At 38.2% G+C, this 26,189-nt stretch overlaps 1 protein-coding gene across 1 annotated transcript in view; it reads left to right on the forward strand.

Moving 5' to 3' along the window:
* The window catches only part of LOC126266966 (structural maintenance of chromosomes protein 1A-like), a 346,151-nt gene that overhangs the window by 295,028 nt on the left and 24,934 nt on the right, over positions 1-26,189 (forward strand). Inside the window, exons 21-22 of the mRNA XM_049971693.1 lie at positions 100-279; positions 17,314-17,492. Coding sequence (XP_049827650.1) covers positions 100-279; positions 17,314-17,492 — 359 coding nt within the window. The remainder of the gene's footprint in view (positions 1-99; positions 280-17,313; positions 17,493-26,189) is intronic.

The following is a 26,189-nucleotide window of genomic DNA, read 5'->3' on the forward strand; positions in this document are numbered from 1 at the left end:
GTGTCAGGCCATGACAAAAAAGAATATATCATTCAGTTCAACATGATTATCATGTATCACTATATAACTTTAATTACTGTCTTTTTCTGCTTTTATCAGGTTACAGAAAGAATGAACACGTGGGAGAATAAAATGAAAGAAGTCAATTCCAAACTGAAGAGAGAGACTGCCAAGACAAACAATTTGAGAAATAAATTTGAAAATATTAAGAGAAGACGTTTTGAAGCATTCATGGCTTGCTTCAAACATGTGTCATCTATGATCAGTAATATATACAAGGTTAGCAATAGAGTAATATGTACACAGAATATTCTGTAGTATCAAATGTTAAGCAGAGACTGATATTTAGTCTCTAATTAGTACATTGTCATCCTTAATTTTTCTGTATCTTATTTTGGTATCTACATATACATGTAGATATATACTCTGCAAACATCTGTGACATGGATGGCATACCTTAGCATGATACCACATAGTAGTGTTTCTTCCCATTCCAGCCATGTGAGGAGCACAGAGAGAATGTCTGCTTAAATGTCTATGTCATGCTGTTATTAGTCTAATTTTGTCTTCATAGTCATTGCAGGAGCAATACATGAGGAGCTGAAGAATATCTCTAGAGCAGTAGTTTCCAGACTGTGGCCTTCAGGCTGTGTGCAGTCCGAATGAAGTATTCATGCGCTGTGTAGTTCTTAGCCGTATTTTATAATAATATGCATCTAGCAAGTAACAACCAAATCCAGAAAAATCAACTAATCTTAAGAACTTCTTAAGAGTGTAGTTTTTGTGCTCAGTAACAAACAAAAATATTTCCAGAGATAGTAATATTTTAAGGTGTGCTTGATTTTAAATGATATTGGTGAATTCGGCTGTAAGCAAAGTAAAGTTAGCAGCCTACCTTAGATGCAGTCGGGTAAGGAGTGTGACCACTGCGGAGTTAGAGGGTGTTACAGGTGGAACATTTTACAGTATTGACAATTGATTTGTACTGATCAGCTGCTGTAGTATAAATTTGGACATTAAGATAACACGGATTTGTGAGTGCGCAATACGGGGATGGTTTTCTTCAAACAAGGTACTTATTTGCAGCAAAGAACATTAAATTAATTAAAGCTGTTGTAATACAGTGCAGTGAGTAGAAGAAAACTGGCATTTAAATCGTAAATAAAACTTTTGTAATGGTGTAAATAAAATAGAAAGAAACTTCCACATGGGAAAAATATATTAAAAACAAAGATTCCAAGACTTACCAAGCGGGAAAGCGCCGGCAGACAGGCACATGAACAAAACACACAAACACACACACAGAATTACTAGCTTTCGCAACCGATGGTTGCTTCTTCAGGAAGGAGAGGGAAAGACGAAAGGATGTCGGTTTTAAGGGAGAGGGTAAGGAGTCATTCCAATCCCGGGAGCGGAAAGACTTCCCTTAGGGGAAAAAAAGGACAGGTGTACACACACACACACACACACACACACACACACACACACACACACACACACACACATCCATCCGCACATACACAGACACAAGCAGACATATTTATATTCAATACAGCATTTAAATACAAGTACAAATACTGTTGTTTATCAAAGTTATTCATATATACAATAAAATCAACAGCACTTCAGCATGCAACTGTAATATCATGACGCTGAAGTTTACAGCAATCGGAAACAGACCACAATCAACACAACAGGCTCTGAATTTTACTGACTTTTAACAGACAGTTCTTTGAGGCAGTTGGACAACTTATTTTACCCTTACTCTAACCATTCTATAGGGGGCGCATAATGTGGTAATTCATGTATGTTGCCATTTAATTACATGGTCAGTACTTAAGCAGTTTGAGGTGCCACCCCACAGTGTCAGTTTTGGCTCTTGAGCAAAAAGATTTGAAGATCACTGCTTTAGAATCTTCACTTAATATTGCTTCTTGGTTGTATGTATTTTCAAGAGTCTGCTAATTTATGTTTTTTAACATTTCCATGACACACTCCTATGAGCCATAGAAACTTGTGATCATTCATGTCTCCCTTGTTCATATACATTCAATATCCTCTGTTAGTCCTCTATGGTATGGGTCCCACACACTTACCACAATCTCAGATGGGATACACAAGTGTTTTATAGCAGTCTCCTTTGTAAACTGACCACATTTTCTGAGTATCATGCCCATGAACTGACATCTACCACCTGATTTACCTACGACTGAACCCATGTGATCATTCTATTTCATATCCCTAGAAATCGTTCATCCAAGTTTTTGTGTGCATTGATTGATCCAAATTATGAGTCACTGCTGTTGTAGCCATAGGCTACTACTATTCTGCATTTTTTGAAATGCACAATTTTATGTTAGTGAACATGTGAAGCAAGTTGCCAGTCTTTGCACCACTTTGAAAGCTTATTAAAATCTACCTAGATACTTGTGTAGCTTTTTTTAGATAGTAGTTCATTACACATAATTACATCAATCTACTAGAATGTGAGGTTACTATTAATATCATCTGTCAGCTCAAGAAGTACAGTATGTACAACAAGGTTCCCAACAAACTTCGTGGAGCACATCTGAAGATACTTTACTTTTTTTATCACACTCTCCAAGATAACATGCCATGTCCTGCCTACCAAGAAATCCTCAATCCAGTCACAGATACTTTTTTTTGTCTGATCATAGTTTTGTTAATAAATGTATTACCAAGTCAGATGCGTTTCAAAAATCAAGAACTACTGCATCTACCTGATTTTCTTGATGCATGGTTTTGGGGTGAGAAAAGCACAAGTTGGTTGCATGATCGATGTTTTTAGAATCCATGCTGATTGAATGGAGGAGAACGTTCTAATCAAAGTACCACGTTCTGATTGAGCTCAAAATACAGTCTAGGATTCTACAACAGATGGACATCAATGAGATTTGATGGGAGTGTTGTGGACCTTTTCCTGTTATCCTAGTTGTAGATGGATGTGATATGTGCTTTTTCTAATCGACGAGCACAGCTTTTTGTTCAAGGGATTTACATCATATTATGATTCAAATGAAAAAAAAATGCCTTTACCTACTTTACTGTATATGTAAATCTTTGTACTTTTTTCTGCTCTTTGCACTTTAGAAATCATTATTGCCACAACTATGTCATGGTCACTGGTACCTGTTTCAGTATGGATATCCTCAAAGAGTTCACATCTTTTTGTTACCATTAGGTGTAATGTATCTCCATCTTTCCTAGTTGGATATCAGAGAAGGCACTTAGTAATGTTTCACAGGACGCCTTGCCACACTGACCACTTACAAAACTGTAATTTTCTCAATTGAATATTAGATGATTGAAGTCTCTTCCAGGATAATTGGGAAACATTCATACCAAAGAACTGAGGTTTTCTTCAAAATTTTCACTTACATCGGGGGGTGTGTGGTGGTTGATAGAAATATCCAGTTACAAGTGGACATTTTTATCAGTGTAGTCTCTTATCCAACTTATGGTTGCACAGAGGTACTTATAAAAAGTTACCATGTGGAGAGATCATGAAAATTCGCATACTATAACTGAAGTATTGGATCTGAACTACACATTGCTAAAAAAAAAATATAATTCAGTTTTTTACATATTCTGTGCTTTTTGAACAATTTTCTTATTTACTGTGTTGGTAACTAATAGGAAAGTAGGGTAGAGAATGTGTTACTGTGAACAGTTCAGTGATAGGGTTGTCCTTATCAGAATGTACAGCAAACCAACATCGACAAAGATAGTTCAGGTATATATGCCGACATTGCAAGTTGAAGATGAAGAAAGAGAGAAAGTATATGAGGATATTGAAAGGGTAATACTGTACGTAAACGGTGATGAAAGTCTAATAGTCATAGGGGACTGGAATCCAATTTTAGGGGAAGAAGTAGAAGGAAAGTTTACAGGAAAATATGGCCTTGGGACAAGGACTGAGACAGGAGAAAGACTAATTGAGTTCTGTAATAAATTTCATCTAGTAACAGCGAATACTCTGTTCAAGAAGGACAATAGGAGGAGGCATACTTGGAAAAGGCCAGGTGATATGGGAAGATTTAGTTAGATTAAATCATGGTCAGACATAGATTCCAAAATCAGGTCCAGGTGTACCAAGGAGCAGATATAGACCCTGATCACAATGTAGCAGTGATGAAGAGTAAGCTGAAGTTTAAGAAGCTAGTCAGGAAGAATCAGTATGCAAAGAACTCAGATACGGAAGTACTAAAAGGGTGTATACGTCCCGGAACAACTGGGAAATCCAGGAAAAACCCATTAATTTTTTCATCCAGGAAAAACCCGGGAAGTTTTTGGAACTACGGGAATTTTTGATTGTTTTAGTTTTCAGTTAAACTTCTGTAATTTTGACTGGTAATAACTGATATTCTAACAAAGAATGTTACTGTATCCGGCTACTGGAGAATAATACTGCAGCAATAAAACATAAATGAAAAAATAAAATAAATAAAAGTTCAGTTGCAAAGGAAATGCGCCATTTACAACAACAAAATGCCGTGCACACACAAGCCTCTGCAAACAGCAAAAATATGTCAAAGGTTTTAGGGTGAAGACTATGCAATGCTTCTTAACAATAAACAGCTTTCTATGAGCATGACGTCAGAATTGTTTACAGTTGGTTTGTTTGATTAGTTGCCAGCGGGCTCATGCGCATGGGCTGCTGACACTCATATGAGCAGTACCTTCTTCCACTTCTGTCTGCTTGAAATGTGGCTGTTAGCTGTATTGGCAGCAGTAAGCAGCCAGATGTTGATGAGAAAAATTGTTCTGGCATGCACTACCTGCCAGATCCACACATGCGCAGAGTTGTCTGAGTTGTAGTGGGGACGGTGGTAGTGTCCATGTGACCCGTGTTTATGTTAAGTGATTTTGCTGTTTCCGCTTCATTTACAGCTCCCATGTCAAATGAAAACAAAGTGGATTTCTATGGCTGGGAGCTATCAAATGAATTAAAACAGATTCACATAATTACAAAAGGCAAAAATATATTATTAGTTTCAGTTTTCTGATTTTATTTTATTTCCATGTTTTTGGCAGTCAAGCATTAATCACCTTGCAGAACAATGAAGTTATTTTTGTTGGTTTGGTAAAGAAATTTTGCTTTATTAATCTTTTCCGCTGAGGCAATAAATTAATTTGAAATGAAGTGTTTCATTCCACAGTATCGGCTAGTTCCAATTGTTTGCTGAATTTCAAGTGCACATTTTCATCTTCTGGCATTATGCCATAATAAAGAACCAAACATGAAATAGTACAGTACTGGTACTCCAAGAAAATTTACATCCCAAAAACCACAATGAAAAACTTAATATCAGGTGGGGCTTACTTCATTCTGAATCTGGACAAACCAGTTTGCACTTCAAGCGGACTTATGCATTTCAGTATGGTTTACGAAATTCCCATGCTCTTGGAGTATGCTCTGATGTCCCGTTTCTTTAATAGCTTAATGTGAGATGTCTTAATGCTTTATACCTCGGAACATGTGAGCTTCCTACATCACCAGAGCTACGCATACACAATAATGCCCGTTTTCTGGTGCTCTCTGGCAACTGCTAAAACGAACCTATTTCTAACAGTCTCAGGAAAGTATTGCAAATGGTGATTTGAAAAGCATTACTAAATTTCCTTTTATATGAGATGAATTACGTTACTTGCGAGAGTGTGGGATGAATTTCTGAAATCACAGAGCGTTTGACGCTCATTTAAAACTTAACACTTTGAGGACCAGCTACTTAGAAGAATTTTTAGTCCAGAAGACCAGACATTTATGTCATTATTTTAAATTTACTGGCACATTTGTATGATGTATCTTAAAGAGTAACACATACACAAAAAGACCAATATCACATGTGAAAAGTAAGTTTCTCTTGTAGCTTATTAATCTTCAAGACCAATATCATATGTGAAAGCTTAGCTTTTCTTGTATCTACACTATGTATATTAATGTAAATCATTAACTTTTCGTCTTTGTATGTTCGTGCTACTTAACACTGATCTTGTTATTGGCTGACAACAACACATGTCCTATTCTCTGAATATCTGATGTCATCGGCTGGCGAGGTCATGTCACACGAAATATGATCAGATTGCAAAAGGACATCACAATCTTGATTTCAGTGCTCTGGAAACTAACGTGCTGCATTTGATGGAATTAGAATTTATACTTTTGTAATATGAAAATATGCAGTGTATATGTTGCTGCACATCAAAGGTGTTCCCAAAACTTCTCTCCTTTTTTTCTTTTATCAAAGTTCTTTTGTGTTAGGTCTATTGGTCGATGTTGGAATAACCTTGCTGGGAGGCAGCCCAACAGCTAACGCAAAGAGTATGAATCGGCATGAAATTTACATAATGAGAGATAATTACTACTTGTAGTACTGGAATTAATGTATGAATTCTTGTTGTAACTAAAATGGTGCCATGAACAGTATTCCTCGCATTGTAACAAAAATACAATGCAAAGTACCAATACTATTACTATATCTATAAACTGTATTTTGCAGAAAACTTGGTGTTTAACAAAAAGTCGATTGTTCGGTTACTACACACACACATGTCACTATTAAATTACACTGACATTATTAATTTCCATCTAATTTTCTGCAGTTGCCAATCATACAGGCCATCTACAAAATCTTGATTATTAGCACATGTATATTTTAAGATGTATTGCAGGATGGAAGAAATGACTGCCTCTTCTTATGATTGTAGGCAAAAATCATGCTTGTGAACGAATATTGGCACAGATCTCACATCCTCTCAAAGACGCTCCAAATAATTTTGTTTAATTCAGCATATTCTGTTACTCTCTTGTTAATGTTTGCTTGAAACTCTTGCTTTCCCTTTAATAGCTGCACATTTTGCTCTTTCTGGTCCTTCAGTACTTTTTTCTGTTTGTGTAGGTACTTTTATTAAATATTTACCCCTATCATGTATATCTATATAATCTTCAATTGTGAATATGTGGAACTTTTTGGTTTGTTTCACCAGTTACCCCTCTGTTTTGTTAAATACATACCACAATCAACATTTTAAATTTCTAAAACCTAATAGCATCTTTCATCACCTTTTGAAGGTCTTTTATTGTGTAAATCAGGCCTTCTCCTTCTATGAATAGAGAGATGTCTTAATAATAAAAAAACAAGGATTACTGTATAATATGACGCAACAAAATTAACATTAAACAAGATGTGCTGCAACTTTCAATGCTTGGCTGTTCCTGTTCTTAATCTAGATAGATGATTTAGCAAAAATCATGATGTTTGGTGATGACACAACACATACATACCAAATCTGACTTGGATAAAGATCCATTAATTTGGTTCTGAAGTCTGATCTCAGACATGGTACATGTGTTTAACATATGTTCTTAAGCCACTTCAAATAACAATAAACATTAATTTAAAGGGCAAAAATTGTACACACTTACAGCTGGTTCTCAGCCAAACCTTAATCTTACAAAAACTTGGTATTATGTAATGCCAAACAAATCAAACTGACCCACAAGTACCAGAAGAAAAGATCAATGAGTAAACAGTGGATGGGCCTCTGTATGTGATATTTATCGGCATCCAGATGGATAACAAACTGAAGTAGCACCAGGACATAGATTAATAAATGTAAGAGCTCAGTTCTGCCTGCATTACACTTGCAAATCTATCTCTTTGTGTTGACCTGCAGATTGAATAGTTAGCATACTTTGCATACTTTCGTTCAGTACTGTCCAATGGCATAATCTTCTAGGTCAGAGACGCTGAGGTCAAAAAACTGCAGATGAATTTATTAAAAATAGTGTGTAATTTTGATAACCAAACATGCTGCAGAAGCCACTTTACATTCACTGCATATCTTTAATTGTATTTGTGATTAATAACAAGAGTTAATTTAGGATGAACTCTGCAATTCACAATCACATTACTGGAAGTAAAAATAATTTTCACATACCGGTAGTCAGGCAATTCCTGTGTAAGGTTCAGAATGGAGTTTTACTCTCTGAAGCAAAAGTGTATAACAGGTTGCTGGTAAATACAAGGCAGAAAATTGATATACACCAAACATTCAAAAACAAACTATGAGGTTGGTTTGAAAAGTTCTCAGAATGGAAAAGAAAAAAGTACTTACACCACTGAAACTCCTTGTAGATTAATGCATTTGGTCCAACGATGTTCCAGTGCCTTGATCCCATCTCGAAAATGAGTTTCCTCCAGGCCTGCAAAATAGTTGTCAACTCTGGGTATCAGTAAGTCGTTTGAAGTGAATCTTCATCCACGAAGAAAAATTTTGGGTTTTGAGAAGAGATGGAAATCTGACAGAGCCATATCAGGTGAATAAGGTGGGTGTGGCAACAATTCATACCTTAGTTTGTGTAATTCTGTCATGGCGACAGCATGCGTTTTTGATCGTGTGTCAAGAGTCGTGGTGCCCACCTTGCAGATAATTATTGAATTTCTAATTCTTCAATTACAATGTGATATACCATTTCAGAAGACATCTGGAAAGCGTGAACAGTTTTATGCACTTTCAATCAGTGATCCTCCATGACCATTTTGTGCAGTTTTGCATTGATTTCTGGAGCAGTGACACATCTTGGCCGACCACTGCACAGATCATCATCTAAGCTCTCCTGACCAAATCTAAATTCATTTATCCACTTGGAAACAGTTGAATATGAAGGAGCAGAGTCCCCCAGTGGGGGGAAATCGGCATGAATGTCCTTTGCATTCATATCTTTCTTTACGAAGTACTTAATCACTGCTTAAATCTCTATTTTTTCCATCTTCACAAATCACTATGTGGGAACAACAACAGAGCCATATCACCGCCACAGCTCTCTTCCAAGAGCACTGATGTGGCACATGTTTACAGGCAACAGTCCCATGAATATCACTTGAACAACTCGTTGTGCTAGCACGGACTTCTCATGGTGATTCTGAGAACTTTTCAAACCACCCTCATAGAAGATTATCTCTTTGGTCACTCCTACAGTTTATTGAAATATTTGGACTCCGGGGTGAAAATTCTGCATAACTCTAAATGTTTATTTTGAGTCCAGGTATATACATTCCTTACAACTCTTAACATTTGTATTAAACAGATCCTGGCTTCAGTCCAGTCAGTGAAGGAAAATTATGGGAAAAAAATACGTGTAGTCACAAATTTTTGCCTGGAGGTAGGTCAGAGTGCCATGAATAACATACTGAAAATCCTGAGCAGCGGGATATGAGCATAGGGGTTGTTTAGAGGTCCACTTTTATGTTTTTATTGAGTAACTTGAAAATGCAACTTAAACTGAAAAAGTTCCCTACCACAAAATTTAATTGCATTATATTTATTACAATAAATGTCCTATTCATTTTTTTCTCTAGGGCTAACCGTTTTGGCATTGCAGGCAATGAAACAATCACATATCACTAAAAATAGTGTTTCAATGGTATAAAATAAATGTTTATTGTTTAATGGAGTGAATTAAGAACAAACGATAAATGTTTGCACCACAACGAAGTACAGTAGAGCAGTATTAAGGGATAACCCTGTGCTTTCGGGGTGTAACAGTGGTGAAGGGGGGTTGGAGTGAGGTAGTTTCCAGTTTGTTGTTGTGCACCATTCTCCTTCATGTGTGTGCAAACTGAAAAGCAAACAGGTGATTCCTCACTCTCACTATCCCATTACCTGACAAGAAGCAAAGCAACTACAGGGTGTTCACAAATGTTACCTATCCTTCTGCAGCAGGCACCTACGCGTGAGAGGTGTTTAGTTTGCAGAGACATTGTTAATATTACATACAATGCAGTACAAATTATTAATAACACTAACACAAGAAACACATATGGATTGGATATGTGTAAATTGCTGCACACTGTTCTACACTGCTCTAGGGGAGATTGACTCTTCATCATCCTGTACAGCAGTTGTAGTGTCCTCCCAGGAAAGGCAACTTCCCCCACCAGGAGCACTGCACAGTTTACACTCTGCCCCTCCCCAGCATTTCCTGTCAATCTGTCCAATTCTCTTGTCAGCTCGTTTATATATAGTGAAGTTATTTTCAATGTATTGAGTGCTTATTTGCTATTATGTCAAGCGAACTTACTGTCAATATGTGTTCAACAATGTCAGTTTTATTGTGACCGCTGTCAATGGATAAATTTTTTTTCAGAGCATCAGGGGTATCAAATGGACTAGCCCAGCCTGAGCCCTCCCAACATCTGAAGAGTCTCAGAGGCTTAAATTAGCTCCCTCTGTGATAGAAGTAGGTCACCTAGTTATTATGAAGCGTCAGATATTCCAATATAACTCAGGCATTGCATTACAGCAGATTCCTGTTATAGGCTTCAACATGACCAGTTCCATTCCATCAGACATATTCTCGCCTACGTTTCAAGTTATGCTTTGATTGTCTGGTAAGTGGCTCCACCTGGTGCTGCCCACCGACAAGAGCCACCAGCTCCTGAATGGAAGAAATTTATGCAGTCTACCAGCAACATGATTAATGATGAGTGAAGTGCAGTAACTTTATGGTCATTTATTAATTCACCACCAAATTACTACATTATGATTTCGCAGTTTTACAATAAACTGTCAGGGATAGTCAGGAGCAAGGTGCTATGTTCACCAGTCCAATCCCTTTCCCACCAACACTACATAGGCCACTAACAACATCCCACTTGCAAACTAAAAAACATCTCAGCTACTGTTCATAGGAACATATTTTACATACAAGCTCACTTAACAAGTTCAAATATGACCACATGCCAGTGACTTTCCTTCTCGCATGCATCTTAGATGTAGTAAATGTATTTAATATTTGTTGTTAACCGACTTCATCCAACAATAAATATTAATTTTATGTGATTAACACATTATTTTTCATAATCTGCAATTTTTACATCCCATGCGATGTGGAAACTACTAGTTCTATAGAAAAAAATTAATAGGATCTTTTTTGTAGGAAATTTAATGTATTATAGTTTAAATGTATACAGGAATACATTTCTGCCTGAAACCGATGTTTGTGAGCTATTAAAGAAAAACATAAAGAATGAAACTCTAGATTGCCCCCTGCCCCAACCCCCACCCCCAACCCACATGCTCACATCCCAAGACACAGGAATATTGGTATGTTGTTCATGGTACTCCTTTCTACCAAGTTAGTAACTTATAGTATTTCCAGAAGCTATAGATACAGTAAATTGTGCTCAGTGCACCCAGCATGCCTCTTAAGTCAAGGAAACCATTCTGAACAAATCGTGAGAGCCAACCATTCAAAAATGAAAATATGTGGAATGAGAAGTGGAAAAACAACACCAACATACATCGGCAAAGCCTCAAAAGCCCTACACATACACCAGGCTTGCAACTGCCTACAAGAACCTGTTGTCAGCTGCACAGAATCCGATGTGGACATGCGAGCACTAAGCCCATCATCTGCAAATGGCGACTCTCAGATTCCCCGTTGCAAGACTGTGTAGCTTCAGAACTCATCGTTGACCACATGATAGAGAAATGTCCCAAGAGATGTTTCAGTGGATACCAGAAGGATATCACCAATTCCTCCCCTAACATTGGAATGAATAGAGTCTATAAGATCAATTAAGACCAGAGCCCATGCATTTTTGTCTTTATTTTGTAAATATTGCTGTGAATTGTATATGTATATCCAATAATAAGTAAACTATACTGCTTAATGCTATTTAGCTAAGTGTAATCAAATACATTAGAAATAAAGCTGCTACTTTTAAAAAAGCTTCTGCCTTCTCAGTTATACTAAGTAGCTGCTGTTATCTGTACTTGGTGGATTAATATTTACTTGATTACAATGATATTGTGCAAAGAAAATGTTTACACTCATCTGTAAATACTGATTACTGTTTTAAGTACATTATGACTTGTCATGCAGCTGTACAATGAACTCTGCTACGTGCCATGTAGCTAACAGAATTTTTTAATCCCTGAATCTAGTTCCTAATGAGGCATGTTGTGAGTATCCTTTGACGTGAATTAAATTGCAGATTATCTGAGAAGCCACCATCAAATGTTCAATGCTGAGGATAAAGATGTGGAGCACAAATGGAAAAAATTCAAAAACACTGTTCAGTACGCCTAGGAAAAGTATGTTCCGAGAAAGGTCTTAAGGGATGGGAAAGGCCACCCATTGTTTAATGACCAGGTCATAAAACTGCTACATAAAGAAAGAGAGCTTCATCACAGATTGAAGAGAAGTCTAAATATCTAGCTGACAAACAAAAGCTGAACAAATTGAAAAATGAGCATAAGGAGAGCAATGAGACAAGCATTCAATGGCTGAACATAATTTTTTGTCACACGATATTGTAGTGATTCATGCCATTCATGGAAGGGCATATACCACATACGTCAAATACACAGCAAAGACATGCATGATCGCAATTAGTTTGTCAACATCAGGACACATACGGTGCGAAAGCACTACTCAACAGGTACAGAGTCTACCTGCTGAAGAGCATTTGTAATCTCCATGGAGCAAGGAGGAATGAAGGAGCTCTGGTACCATGTAAGATCTCCGGCACCAAGAAAGACAAATATGATATATATAAGCAATTATTGTTTTATGCTATTCAGACATGTTAATGAGATATTCTGGGCCAGGTGACAATTCAGCACATAGACTTCCTCTGTCTACTGACAGACTGCAGCCCCTTGTTTCAGAATTCCTGATACCTTGCTGCTATCTACTTCATTTTAAATTATTTTCACCACATGAGACACTATCTACATTCCTGACCATTGCTGCAATGCATTGACTTTGTTGTCTGACAGTTTGGATTAACATATATATAACATGAGCAGACAGACATAATTAAAATACTGAATCATAAATAACTACCCTCTATTATACAAATGACCAAGGGAAAAAATTGAAACACTTTTATTTCAGTGCCAATACACAGTGCTAAGAGGCACACCAGACATACATACAGTCTTAGAATACAGACAGCCTAATCATAATTTAGCATTGCATTAATGAGGTAGAATAGACTAGGCAGCCACATTTATATAACTGATTAACAGGTGCCAGAGTAGAAGACAAAGTTTATAATTTATTGTCACTATATTTAGTAATACTGCAATTATTGAATCAGGGTGTGTATTGCTGGTAAACTTCACTTTGGTGCTTTATTTGCATCAGGAAGTGCTATGTTGCTATAAAACTTGAGTCAGACAACTGGTCACTCCAGAGCTCACATGGCCACAATGTCACGCCCATTCCATGGTTGTCTTGTTGAAATGAAGCAATGCCATCCAGTGGCTGGTTGGTAATCTGCAGTTTCCGCCTGTAGTTAGTTGCTTCAATCGTAGGTGCCACTTTTGTCACAGATAACAGCAAAGAACCTTGCCAATCTGACATTGGGTGATCCAACTCCCTGCGTAGTCCAAAGATTACCATTACCGGTGTTTTGTTTACCTACATGGGCATTGCTGCAGTCAGGGCTGGACTTGTGGATGGCTCATCGTCTGCGATATGGATCAGTTGAGAGTTGACCGATGCCAGCTGTGATAGTTTCATCACTTTAAATATGAAATTTCTAATTCAGTCGAAATATTTCTAACTCGATGTTTTTATAAATTAGTAACAGTGTTCTTCTTACATATTAAAGTGTGTACAACTAAATTATGGAACCAGTTAAACATCATATAAGGCTATCTTTACAAGCAGATGTTGATCCCAGTGATGAGTACAACTGATGTTGACTGCATAACAGAAGCAGAATCAACTGATGACCAATTCATTGATGCTGTAACTTGAACAACCAGTGACAAGGAGAAAGATGGTGATGACAATGAAGACAATGAACCTGTGTCTTGAGTATCATACATAGATGCTAAAAATGCATTTGATGTAGTCCTTCAACACATCAAACAAAGCTACAGGCCTACCCCAATACCAGAGGACGACAGTTCAGTCCCGCATCCAACCATCCTGATTTAGGTTTTCTATGATTTCCCTAAATCACTCCAGGCAAATGCTGGGGTGGTTCCTTTGAAAGGGCATGGCTGACTTCCTTCCCCATCCTTCCCTAATCCGATGAGACTGATGACCTCACTGTTTGGTCTCTTCAAGTCCAAATCAGTTGTGTATTAACGCAGTACTCTAATAAGGTATGGACAGGTGTTAAACTTTCACACACACACACACACACACACACACACACACACACACACACACACACACTCATACAGTATTTCCAGTTGAACATTAGAGCTGTGCTCTACTGTACTGTGATGTATTGGATCAATAAAAGTCTTCCTCTGATAATCTGGCCTTTTTTGTGTTCCAACCATGCTCCCAGTCATGTAGGGGATGGGTTAGTGAGGTTTTCCTGTAATATCACTGCATTCTAAAATTCTTTGCAATGCCACTCGTAATATCACATGACAATCAGCTGTTTGTTCACAGTTTTATTATTAATAAATTCCTTCACCTCAGGTTACATATTGATTCAAGGTAGCCATGTGAATGGCCTGAGGATTAAAAACACATTGGACAGATAACCCTGTATCCACAGTTCAGAGCCTCTCACACAACTAGTAAAACGCCTTAGAGGCACTTGGACCATAATATTTAACAGTTGTGTGCCTAGACCACATACACGTTTTCCCCCATGGCACTTATCTTCTCCATGCTGCAACCACCAACTACAGTTTAACCTTGTTATTGTTGATTTAATTAGCTGCGGGATGGGGGAGCATGCATATAATGAGGAGCATAATTGTCTGCTAAAGGTCCATGTATATGATATATGTATAAAATAATAATGTGGGTTGCACTATTCGCATATTGTTGTAGCATTACAATAGTAGTCATACGTTGTGAATATCACCGCAGCCAAAGTTGTCTATTTGTGATGCATTACTGCCTATTGTATTGTTAAAATACATTGTTCATTCAGTAGCCCTTCAAATATTGAAAAGTCACTGTTATGATATTTAATTCTGTTTTTGATAGTTCGAACAATTTCTCTACCAATCTTTTTCAGAAGCATATGCGTAAATGGTTTTTGCAATGCGGCTGCCTATTGATAGTGCAACATGATACTCAAATGAAAGTGTCTCCACTCATGAATTTTAATTACATACAGTTTATAGGCATCCCTCAATTTAATGTTCACTGAATTATGAGAAAGTCCATGTCTTTTGATTCTGAGACTGTCCCGTGTGGCTTATTGCTACATTGATGACCCAGCACACAAATACATAACTAATAAATAATTACAGATACTTTTGGTGGTTGATACTGATATAAAACATGTAACTTCTTGGCACCACAACAGTTAGTATTTTTGTAGGGCAATAATCATGGCACTGACAACTAAGACGCACGTGCAACCCACTGACATTCACACTACAATCTTGAGGGAAGCAACTACCAATTATGAGGTGAGCAGTGATACTGCAGTACAATTACAAGATGTGAAGTCAGATGGTTTAGATTTATCTCAGTGACATTGTGAAAAGGATAGTTGCTACTCATCATATAACAGATATTCTGAGTTGCAGACAGGTACAACAAAAAGACTGGTGGAAAGCAAGATTTCGGCCAGCAAGGCCATCGTTGAAAATTGACAACATTAAACACACACACACACACACACACACACACACACACACATTAATGCAAATACAACTTACATATACATGACCACACTCTCTGGCAGCTGAAGCCAGACTGTGAGCAACAGCACACGATGGGAGAGGCAACTGGTTGGCAGGGGTAAAGAGGAGGCTGGGGCAGGGACGGGAGGCATAGCAGAGTAGGAGTGGGGGCAGTAAAGTGCTGCTTGTGGGAGCATACAGGGATGTAGTGAAGAGAGGTTAGGGCAGCTAGGTGCAGTCGGAAGGTTAAATGGAGGGTGAGGCAGAGGACCGGTGGTGCAAAAGGAGAGAAGTAAAAAGGCTAAAGGCGCGTTGGTGGAATAGAGGGCTGCGTAATACTGGAATGGGAACAGGGAAGGGGCTATATGGGTAAGGACAATGACTAACAAAGATTGAAGCCAGGAGGATTATGGGAATGTAGGATATATTACAGGGAGAGCTCCCACCTGCCCAGTTCAGAAAAGTTGGTGATGTTGGGAAGGATCCTTATGGCACAGGCTGTGAAACAGTCATTGAAATGAAGAACGTTGTGTTGCACAGCGTGCTCAGCAACAGCATGGTCCAGATGTTTCTTGGCCAGAATTTGTCGGTGGCCATTCGTGCAGACAGACAGATTGTTCCTTGTCGTGCCCATGTAGAACGGTTGTAGCTTAGCTTGTAGATCATATGACTGGTCTCACATATAGTGCTGCCTAACCCACCTGCTCCTGTCTGGTCACAAATATCACTTGTCCCATCAAATACAGGGCTACATGTTCGCATTCCAGCACTACACAGCCCTCTGTTCCATCATCGCACCTTCAGTCTTTTTACTTCTCTCCTTTTCCGCTGCCCCACCCTTAATCTAACCTCCATCCTGCACCTAGCTATCCTGCTATTCCTCTGCCTCCCCACCCCAGCCTCCACCTTACCCTCATCATCCAGCTGTGTCTCCTATCATGTGCTGCTGCTTGCAATCTGGCCTCAGCTGCCAGAGGCTGTGGTTGTGTGTGTGACTTGTGTTTGTCTCGGTGTGTTGTGTGTTTGTATGAATTTTGTCAGTTTTTGAAAAAGGTCTTGCTGGTGGAAAGTTCATTTCCTGACTGTTTTTTTGTTGTGGCTATCGGTGACTCAGTATTTGTGCTATATGGTGAATGGCAACTATCGTTTCCACAATATTCAACTATATATTATGCCCAAAAACAAAACACTTCAAGACCAAGGGAAAATAATATATCTAGAGCAGGGGTTCCCAAACTTTTCCTTCAACAGAAAACTTTGAGAGTCCTGGTGGTTTGGTAGAACATCTTGTTTATTGTGAAGGTTATTAAAATGTTAAATAATGAGAAAAACTTTATTATTTCACTTTCAAATCATAACCAATAACACAGAAATGATAATAAAATAAAAAATAATTTGTTTTGTGAAAATGTTGGGAAAAACCACTGTGTTGTTAATAGTTTTTTGCAGGCCACCTGTTCACTTCCAGCAGAACACCTTGTTCCATGGAACACAATTTGGGAAACCCTGTTCTTAGCATTACATGCATGCTTCTAATTTGCTAAAACACTTTCAATAAATGAAATTTAAAAGACTTTGCATATTATTTAAACTATTTGTTCAGAATTTTTTTAGCACTCATCAGTTAATTTTATGTCCTGAAACTATATGAATTAATTTTTATTTCAGGATTTAATGCAGAGTGACTTGTGTCACGTTATGCTGACACTTGAAAATGAGGAGGAGCCATACCTTGGTGGTGTACAAGTGTGCTTCGTAGAACATGGAAAGCCTTGTATTGGTATGGCATCATTATCAGGGGGTGAGGCTGTTATGGCTGGACTTGCACTCACATTTGCATTACACAGGTATGCTGCCTTAGTTCTCAGTGAAAAATACGCCTACGTAGAAAAGAGGCAGCAGGAAAAACAATGACATCATGTTGTTGTTGTTGTTGTTGTTGTTGCCGTTCTTGTCTTCAGTCCTGAGACTGGTTTGATGCAGCTCTCTATGCTACTCTATCCTGTGCAAGCTTCTTCATCTCCCTGTACCTACTGCAACCTACATCCTTCTCAATCTGCTTAGTGTATTCATCTCTTGGTCTCCCTCTACGATTTTTACTCTCCACGCTGCCCTCCAATGCTAAATTAGTGATCCCTTGATGCCTCAAAACATGTTCTACCAACCGATCCTTTCTTCTAGTCAAGTTGTGCCACAAACTTCTCTTCTCCCCAATCCTATTCAATACCTCCTCATTAGTTGCATGATCTACCCACCTAATCTTCAGCATTCTTCTGTAGCACCACATTTCGAAAGCTTCTATTCTCTTCTTGTCCAAACTAGTTATCGTCCATGTTTCACTTCCATACATGACTACACTCCATACAAATACTTTCAGAAACGACTTCCTGACACTTACATCTATACTCGATGTTAACAGATTTCTCTTCTTCAGAAACGCTTTCCTTGCCATTGCTAATCTACATTTTATATCCTCTCTACTTTGACCATCATCCATTATTTTACTTCCTAAATAGCAAAACTCCTTTACTACTTTTAAGTGTCTCATTTCCTAATCTAATTCCCTCAGCATCACCCGATTTAATTTGACTACATTCCATTATCCTCGTTTTGCTTTTGTTGATGTTCATCTTATATCCTCCTTTCAAGACACTGTCCATTCCGTTCAACTGCTCTTCCAAGTCTTTTGCTGTCTCTGACATAATTACAATGTCATCGGCGCACCTCAAAGTTTTTACTTCTTCTCCATGAATTTTAATACCTGCTCCAAATTTTTCTTTTGTTTCCTTTACTGCTTGCTCAATATACAGATTAAATAACATCGGGGAGAGGCTACAACCCTGTCTCACTCCCTTCCCAACCACTGATTGCCTTTCATGCCCCTCGACTCTTATATTTCACTTTTTGGGCTGGTTTCCTCGAATCAGAGCACTCAGCACCACATGCTTCCAAGTCATTACCGACTTTCTTTCTTAATGTGTTTGGATCCCAAATCATGGATCTAGCACATTTATTTCCTGTTTCGTCTTACGTGATGACCACACAAAACCAACACCCACACCTAACAGTGCTAATGAAATACACGTTTCATACACAGCACTAACTAAACACTATTGGATTCTTCCACACAATACACAATTAAAAATCGTATAAGCGATTATCAATTATCACAGTCACACAGATGGCTTACATTAGATAAGCTTCACACAACATTTAGTGAAACGGAGTTTCTGAAGGCTAGATTCATCATTGCGACTGGGTGATCACAGTCAAAAACATAACAACCTTATTCAGTGTTGTAGTCCGGTGCCATGGTTACTGTATTAACTTGACGAGTTGAAGGTTATAGGTTTGAATCTCATCACAGGTTGTGAATTTTTTTTTTTATTTCTAAATCTAATCAAAAGAATTTGATTATTATTTTTATTCAGTTAATTGTTTTAAAAGTAATTTTTTTTAATTTCTAAGTCTTTGCCACATCATTTTCATCATCATATTGTCTTTTTTATTTGCTCTTATTTTTCTACCTGTCATTCCTTTTTCATCTGGACTCTGCCTATGTCGTCTATAATCTACAACCAAGTGCCAACAAGAACTGCTCATTGGTTGGTAACACGGCAGCTTGCGCGGCCAACGACAGAATAGTTTCAGGTAACCAGTGATAGCAAGAAATTATTGTTTGCATTTAGTGCTGAAACAGAACTTTTTCTGTTTTGAGTTTACTCATAGAGGTTAGCTTTAATAGCTGTGAACAAAGTGATCATGATTTTAGTTCTGCCGCAGATTGTAGACCACTGCTGCTTTGTTGGATACATTACACATCACGAAGTTGTTGTTAGCTTAGAATATGAGTTTGAATTAAGGGCTACAAAACATGTCTCTTGCCACAATTCAGTCATTGGTCACTTAAAATCAGCTATCAATAGAGAGTGTCGCATTTCCAACATATCTTGTGTTGGCCACTTCCAACATTGCACCACATTACAGATTAACAGCATTTGTGAAGTGAATTGCCATGTTTGTGTAGTACCTGTATCAAAGTGATAGCCAGTGGCTGAAGTGGCAACACCGTAGGAGCAAGTGACAGATGTCAACTATCAAGTAATTTTAAACAGACACATGAAACCAACAAACGTACAGCATGTCACTGAATATAGTGCAGAAGAAAATTGAAAGAGTAAGCGAGATAAATATGACAAATAAATGTGCTGTTCTCGATGTTAAAGAGGAGAGCTATGGAATACCAAGTAAAATAAGGGATATCAGGTGTGTATGTCTTTCAAACACAAATGAATGCAAGGAAATCTTTGTGAAGGTTCAACAGTGACAGAAAAAATTAAGGTAAAATTATTTGGTGACAACAATGCACAAAACATTTCGAATCTGATGTGTATGTATACTAAGAACAAAATAAGTTTTTATAGAGAAGTGGGACCTGGGGCTAATTTTGACAAGGTGACTTTGGAGACAAAACAGTGAATACTCCAATCTCTTGGAAATCAATTGTGTCATTCTGCTAGGAGATGCAAATTATGTGAAAGAAAATGTGTCTATGATTTCAATAAGAAATTGGTCACAGTACTGCAATTTTAAATTTCACTTACATTATTGTAACAACTTTGCCACTCAGATATGATCTGCCAATAAATATGCCTACATGTTGATAATTTATTTACTAACAACCTGATTTGGCTTTGCACAGGTAGCATTAAGTACCTATGCCCGGACAACTTGTCTGGCACAGCGGTAATTTTGTTTGCGGGCCAGTTAGAAGAACTGTGAATAAAATTCAGAGAATAATGTTAGGTAACTGAGTATCATCAAATTAATATAATTTAAGCGATGTAAATAGTACTCCCCAGGTAAGTTGTCTTGAGGCATTAATGTTAAGACTGAATTGATGTTTGAAGTGATATCTCATGGCAGCGATGGGAACACATTGTGATGAAGCAGTATATTTACAGCCAGTATAAATACTGTATGCAAATGATAGATGTCTGTGTGTGTGTGTGTGTGTGTGTGTGTGTGTGTGTGTGTGTGTGTGTGTGTGTGTGTGTGTGAAAGAGAGAGAGAGAGAGAGAGAGAGAGAGAGAGAGAGAGAGAGAGAGAGAGAGAGAGAGAGATAGGAGGGCAGACGGGGGGGAGAGAGAGAGAGAGAGAGAGAGAGAGAGAGAGATAGGAGGGCAGGCGGGGGGAGATTCAGTCCCTGGCTGGCTGAGGGGCAGAAATATAAGGGGGAAAAAATGAAAAACATGCATGATGTAGATATGTAACCTGTGACAGCACCTCTTGTGAAGCTTAGTGCACATTGATGCATTTTGAGACTCATTACCACAGTTCTTTATTGTGGACTCATTGTGGCTGACTTTTTTGCCTGGCAACACGAAGAATTGTGTCTGTATCTATGTTTGATTCAAGGAAAGAATGAACGTTGAGTCATCTGCTATACTGCTGAAAGAACACGCTGATTGTAAATGAAGCAGATTGCTAATCTTAGAGAATATGAAATTGGCAGTCAGAAATTGTCATCATCATTTTTTGAAATGCAACCACCAATCACCTCTGTAAGTATTTCAAAATCCTCATTAATCACTTGCAGGGAATTTCTGAATCCCATTCAGGAAGGAACTGCCTGTATGTTTGTGTCGTTTAAAAGGCCAAAGCCTCATTATTGCCAATCTTCTATATAATTTGAAGTTGTTCAAACAAATATTATCTGAGATAGTCAGAGCAACAGAGCTGGGATTCTGCCATTCACTTCTAGATGGAAATGGCATTGTTTTCATAGCAGGTGCTGACTAATTCACCCTATTTGCACAAAATATTTATGAATTATACAAACAAACCTTCCTTGTAAACCCTACCTATTTGTAAAAACTGCATGAAAATGCCTACATTGATTCCTGAGAGTAGCCTGAACATACACAAAAAAGCGAGCAGGGGCTTCAATTTATATGTGTAGAGATTTATTTATTTATTTTTACTTTTTTAAGAGAGAGGATGCGCAGATGTGAGTTAGTAATTCTTATCCATGACCTTTTACACATTATAATAATAGAAATATGTCTATGGAATAGAAGGAGTTGACAAGGAGAAACTTTTTCAGTTTGTTTTCAAATTTTAATTTACTATGTGTCAGACATTTTATATCACCAGGTAAGTTATCAAAAATTTCAATTGTAGCATTGTGCATGTCTTTTTGTACTAAAGAAAATTTTAATGTGGAGTAATGAATGCCATTTTTCCTTCTGGTGCTGTAATTATGTACCTTATTGTTCCTTTGGATCTGCAGTGCATTATTTACAACAAACTTCATGAGGGAATAAACATACTTTGAAGCAGTGGTCGGAATGCCAAAAATCTTAAACAGATGTATACAAGATGGCTGTGCGTGAGCACCACATATTATCCTTAATGCATGTTTTTGAACAAAGAAGACTTCCTTTCTTAAAGATGAGTTACCCCAGAACATTATTCCATATGACATTGTTGAATGAAAATTTGCAAAGTACGTCAACTTGCTGAGTTGTCTCTCCCCAGGATTTGCAGTGATTCTAAGTGCCAATATCTCTCCCCAGGATTTGCAGTGATTCTAAGTGCCAATATGGCTGAACTAAGTTGTTTTAGGTGTTTCAAAATGTAATTTGTACAGCTCAAATTCTCATCCAAATGGATACCTAAGAATTTTGAAGTTGTCTATCACATGTATTATTTCCTCACCATGTCTTATAGTTATTATTGGTGTAGCAGCTCTAGATGTGCAGAACAGAAGCTGTTGTCTTTCAGTAATTAGGGTGAGACCATTTACAGAAAACCAGTCAGTGAAACTTATAAGAATATTGTTCCATTTTGTCTGTTGCTGTATGTATGCTTGGATTGATTAAAATATTTGTGCCATCCACAAAAAGGACACATATTTGATGCTTGTAAAATTTGGTGAGTGAACATGTAAATGGCATTCTTAGTAGAGCAACTCTCCTGTAATCGAGTCTGTGAGTTACTGAGGATATTATTGTTGCTCAGGTGAGATACTGTTCTAGAATACAGCAACGTATCAAAACTTCAGGAAAATGATGCCATAGTGAAAAAGGTCAGTGTTTATTGACATTTCTCCTATCTCCTTTCTTATAGAGGGGCTTAACAATAGCATATTTCAGTCATCTTGAGCCATGTCTCAATCATCTTTTTTCATGAAACATTGACTATAGCTTTTGCCTTTCCACTGACAATACCATTTGTATGAATTTGTGGTGGTGCAATTGGTTTCTTCCACCGTCTTGGGCCTGTTGCTCTTCTGTTTGTTAAACTATGAAATTTCTGGGACTCTTTCTTGGTCCTCCCACATATCTTACATGGCCACCCACTGAACTCACTCCCTCAGTGTCATATGTCCTCAGCCATACTTCCTGGGAAGTGGATCAGATCACCCTCTTCCATTTGTACCAGTCCCTTGTCCGTTCAAAACTAGACTATGGGTGTTTTGTTTGTACATCTGCACATCTGTCCCTCTTATGCCCTCTCAATACTAACCACCATCATGGCATCTGATTGGCCACTGGCACCTTTTACACTAGCCCGGTTGAGAGTCTATGCAGAAGCTGCCAAACTACCACTGTGACTTTCTCCTTAACAGATGTGCATGCCATTGGTCTGCCATGCCTGGTCCCCCAACCTATGCCGCCTCCTTCGATGACTCCTTTGATCGCCAATATGGGACACATCCCTCTTCTCAGTTACCTCGTGGAGTTCACTTTCGGCTCTTGCTTCAGCAGCTTAACTTCGAGCTACCTGCTACTTTCCTGATGTGTGTAAACCCTTCACCACCTTGGCTTCGTGCGGTGGCCTGTGTTCACCCTGGCCTTCACCCTCTTCCTAAGGACACTACTCCAGCCTTGCTCTATCGCCTTAAGTTTCATGACCTTAACATGGAACTTTGCGATAGTACCTTTGTGTACACTTATGGCTCTTGGAGTGACCATGGTGTCAGGTGTGCCTTCCTTATTGGCACCGATGATTTCGGTGTCGGCCTCTGGGACACTGCTCAGTATTTGCAGCAGAAATCTTCGCCCTGTATTGAGGTACGCAGTTCATCCTGAGACACAGGCTTTTCAATTGCTCCATCTGCTCTGACTCCCTCAATGTCCTTCAGAGCCCCTATGTACTGTACACCATCCATCCCTTAGTACAGTGGGTCCAGGAAAGCTGTCCCTGGCCCACTCTTGATTTGAGTTATTGGTCATTTTAGTGAATGACCACAGTTTCCTTTTATCCATCATAGCAATATGGAGAAGGACAATAATATTTAGTCTAGGACCTCCATTTCTCTATGATGTGTTTTATGGATCTTTCTCCAAGTCCCTGTTTTTAGCTGTCTTTCCTTCTGTTGATTGGGCTTAACATGTAGTCGTTTTTAACCTTTTTCTTATTTTTTCTTCGTGTTCTACAGTTCCGACATGGGTACATGTGGCCCTAGTTGTTTTTGGACCTAAAACAAAACAAACAAAATTTATTTAGTTTTTTTATCCAGCTTGCCACATTTGGCTCATTTGTTGTTCTTTTTTTTAAGTTAATTTTTACCTTTCTATCATTTTTGACAGACATTTATGCACAGGTACATAATTTTTATATATTGCTTAAATGTCAACAATTTACATCTAACCCTATTTGATTCAATCACATATTATGTATTAAACCACATGTTAATGATTGGGCTCATCAACTCTGACGCTGTTCACCACTAGATGGCTTTACCTTCCCTTGCAGTGCGAAGTTGTTAGTTTTCATGTGTGCCTACATTGTACCACCCCATTAAACCGTATCTCAGCTTCACACACTGCTCTCACCTGCCTGCAGCTTGGTATCCGGTGTGCAGAGGCCACATGCCTCGTGTTGTAAGTTCTGTTACTCCCACTATTCTTATAACAAACACATGTTACATGGTATGAAGTCTCTTATTGTAGTTTCTCCATTTTCCTAATACAATCTTTTTCACTTTTAGATGCAATCTTGTTCATTTAAAGATGCCTGAAACTGATCATGATTGAGTGAATAAAATATTTACAACTGAAACAGTTTATTACCTGATTCCATTATCAGTTAGGGTCCTACTGTCTTCATCCACCTGTGTTGGAAAGTTAATTACTGAGATCAAAGTGTAGGATTCAAATAAGGTTTCCAAATTATTTTTCCTATTAGAATCCTTTAGAAAATATACGTTGAAATCATCACAGCCTATTAACTGCTTGCTGCTGTCTGACGAGAAAGAAAACTGGCGTTCTACGGATCGGAGCGTGGAATGTCAGATCCCTTAATCGGGCAGGTAGGTTAGAAAATTTAAAAAGGGAAATGGATAGGTTAAAGTTAGATATAGTGGGAATTAGTGAAGTTCGGTGGCAGGAGGAACAAGACTTCTGGTCAGGTGATTACAGGGTTATAAACACAAAATCAAATAGGGGTAATGCAGGAGTAGGTTTAATAATGAATAGGAAAATAGGAATGCGGGTAAGCTACTACAAACAGCATAGTGAATGCATTATTGTGGCCAAGATAGATACGAAGCCCACACCTACTACAGTAGTACAAGTTTATATGCCAACTAGCTCTGCAGATGACGAAGAAATTGAAGAAATGTACGATGAAATAAAAGAAATTATTCAGATAGTGAAGGGAGACGAAAATTTAATAGTAATGGGTGACTGGAATTCGAGTGTAGGAAAAGGGAGAGAAGGAAACATAGTAGGTGAATATGGATTGGGGCTAAGAAATGAAAGAGGAAGCCGCCTAGTAGAATTTTGTACAGAGCACAACTTAGTCATAGGTAACACTTGGTTTAAGAATCATGAAAGAAGGTTGTATACGTGGAAGAACCCTGGAGATACTAAAAGGTATCAGATAGATTATATAATGGTAAGACAGAGATTTAGGAACCAGGTTTTAAGTTGTAAGACATTTCCAGGGGCAGATGTGGACTCTGACCACAATCTATTGGTTATGACCTGTAGATTAAAACTGAAGAAACTGCAAAAATGTGGGAAATTAAGGAGATGGGACCTGGATAAACTGAAAGAACCAGAGGTTGTACAGAGTTTCAGGGAGAGCATAAGGGAACAATTGACAGGAATAGGGGAAAGAAATACAGTAGAAGAAGAATGGGTAGCTCTGAGGGATGAAGTAGTGAAGGCAGCAGAGGATAAAGTAGGTAAAAAGACGAGGGCTGCTAGAAATCCTTGGGTAACAGAAGAAATATTGAATTTAATTGATGAAAGGAGAAAATATAAAAATGCAGTAAATGAAGCAGGCAAAAAGGAATACAAACGTCTCAAAAATGAGATCGACAGGAAGTGCAAAATGGCTAAACAGGGATGGCTAGAGGACAAATGTAAGGAGGTAGAGGCTTATCTCACTAGGGGTAAGATAGATACTGCCTACAGGAAAATTAAAGAGACCTTTGGAGAGAAGAGAACCACGTGTATGAATATCAAGAGCTCAGATGGCAACCCAGTTCTAAGCAAAGAAGGGAAGGCAGAAAGGTGGAAGGAGTATAT

This window comes from Schistocerca gregaria, chromosome 4 (assembly GCF_023897955.1).
Source record: "Schistocerca gregaria isolate iqSchGreg1 chromosome 4, iqSchGreg1.2, whole genome shotgun sequence".
Taxonomy (NCBI): Eukaryota; Metazoa; Arthropoda; class Insecta; order Orthoptera; family Acrididae; genus Schistocerca; species Schistocerca gregaria.